This window comes from Vollenhovia emeryi, unplaced genomic scaffold (assembly GCF_000949405.1).
Source record: "Vollenhovia emeryi isolate VEMERY1.0 unplaced genomic scaffold, V.emery_V1.0 DF944823.1, whole genome shotgun sequence".
Taxonomy (NCBI): Eukaryota; Metazoa; Arthropoda; class Insecta; order Hymenoptera; family Formicidae; genus Vollenhovia; species Vollenhovia emeryi.
Genome location: NW_011961543.1, coordinates 1 through 2382, shown reverse-complemented (window position 1 = coordinate 2382; position 2382 = coordinate 1). Strand labels below are relative to the sequence as shown.

General features: G+C 32.0%; 1 protein-coding gene across 1 annotated transcript; it reads right to left on the bottom strand.

The window, feature by feature from the left end:
• Nucleotides 1–294: 294 nt before the first annotated feature.
• On the bottom strand, nucleotides 295–775 carry LOC105562545 (sulfotransferase 1A3-like). Its single transcript, XM_012013484.1, has 2 exons — nucleotides 597–775; nucleotides 295–498 (listed from the first exon to the last, which is right to left on the bottom strand). The coding sequence occupies exons 1-2, from the start codon at nucleotides 672–674 to the stop codon at nucleotides 310–312; spliced, it is 267 nt and encodes an 88-aa protein (XP_011868874.1). The 5' UTR covers nucleotides 675–775; the 3' UTR covers nucleotides 295–309.
• Nucleotides 776–2382: the final 1607 nt, after the last annotated feature.

Below are 2382 nucleotides of genomic sequence, written 5' to 3'. Positions count from 1 at the left end.
TTCTTTTCAAGCTACCTGTTTGACGATCTTATATATGTAAGTTATAATACGTAACTATGTTCTTAAATGTGGGATTATTGCTTCAGTATCGCGTCCACTGGTGTAACACCATTAATTATCTATTTTAATTTTTCGTCGCAACGGTTGGAAGTAGTTACGCGTAGCAAGGCCAACAGTAGACGATTTTTAACAAATAAAAGACAGATTTGCCAGTTATGGGCAAAGAATAAACTACATTTAAATCCAATTTTAATGTTTTAGAAATAACATTATTTTGATATTACAAAGACATGAATTACATTAAAAAATTTATATAAAATTTGTAACGTCGAGGCAAGTTTTTATTTTAAGTCGATAATGCATGTTGTTTAACGTACAGACACTTTGCAGAAACATTTCCGCAAACTCGTTGAAGCTATAATTCATAGAGTGGAATACTTGTAAATAGTGGTAGTAACTGACGCAGACGTCTTTTGGATTTCTCGTTACGTAAATAATCTGCGAAGAAGGGAAGTTAACACATTACAAAAGGAATAATCGCGATTCTTTGTCTTCATTTTTTATCTTTCATTTCTTTATACGCGCTGCGTCATCACCTTTGGCTTTTTCTCGTGAAGCTGCTTCGGCAATAAGTCCCACGGCAGGTGAGATTTGATATATCGCGGTCTTGGCATGTTTATTACATTTTCGATGGTGTTGCCAATATTTTTGCTGAACCAATCGTCAAACTTTCCTCCGGACAAGACAGTCGAACCTCTGTTGAACAAAGAAATATCAAGACCTTGGGAAAATATATTTTAAAAACCTTAAAATTTTACTTTAGAAAAATCAGAAATATGAAAAGTAAATTTGGACACTTTATACTTTTATTTAAGGTGAACTTAAAACTTATTTTAAGAATGTAAAAGAAAACTTTAAGAATTGTGAAAAGTATGTGATATAATCACGATTATAGTGTATCGCGCCAGGTATAAGTGTATAGCTAGAATCACGCGCGCGAGACCGACCGTGTAGTTTACGCGATGTACACGGGTTGACGGGCCCTCAGATTTTCGGATCTCAACAACGGCTGATCCGACGAACTGCTAAGTGCGCTCAATCGATAGCTTGGGTTCGATTTGCATAATAAAAGTGTTTTTATTTTTCTCCTACGTGCCCTATGAGTGAAGATATTGCAATGCAAAGTCCGAGATGCTAAATATTATATATATTTTTATAATATATGTAATACCGCGTGCGGTTTTCTCCTTACGAGAAAGTGCTATGTCGCGCGGCTCTCTAACGAGAACTTCGACAGGCTTGGCTATCTAAAAATGACTTTAACCCACACAGCACAGAAAGATTGCAGGAAGATTACATTGCAAGATTGCAATATTGTAGCAACGTTGCGCAACATTGCTGCAACGTTTCTGGAGGATTGCAGCACCCTAGCGAAAAAATTTCTATAAATAACTACAAAAAATTGACTTGAAATAGAAATTTGTAGAAATTTTTATATCTTCGTTGAAACATTTATTTTTTTGTAAAAATATCTACAAAATAGTACCACAAATTACAATGTTCTCAAATCAAGAAATTATTGTGAGTAATATTTCATGAAAATGTACAATTTTGTAAAAATTAGTACAAAATTTTACTGGTTTTAAAAATTTGTGAAACAACAATATCTTAAAGAATTAAAACATCTGCTTACTTGTAGAATATTACAGAAATTAACAAAAGTGTTCCAATTCTAGCATTTTCATATTGATTTTCATAACACTTTTTAAATTTACGTAGAATTTTATAGATTCTGGCAGTTATATTTAATTTTCTTGTAGAATTTTGTAGAATTATTTCCGACAGGGCAACGTTGAAATGTCCGCCCTCAGAGAGATTGCAGTACAACATTATAGCAATGTTGCAGTGTAATATTTTTGGAATAATTTGTTTATTAGGATATGCTGGGATAAAAGCAGTAAAACCCTTTTATGTTAATGAGGTTTACTAATAAGTATAGGAACGTGTTACCTCTTACAGAGCTTGTACCGGAAGTGAGGTCTAGTGAACATAAAATCATAGAGTCTGAATATCTCAAACTTAATGGCGCGTATTTTAAAACAGAAAACAAATACAAAGTATGTATGTAATGATTAGATTATCTTATATGTAATGATTAGATTATCTTAACATTGTTGTTGTACACAAGCAAAGAATTTACTAATTACATACATATGGGTCATTCCATATCAGATTTACAATCAAAATTTTGATTCGCCTGAAAATTTTTTTCTCGTTCTAGAAAGGAAAAAAAATGACACGTATTTTTTCTTTTTAATATGATATGTAAATTTTCCAAGTTATTGATTTTTTAATTTTTAACGTGCACAAAAATTTTTTTTC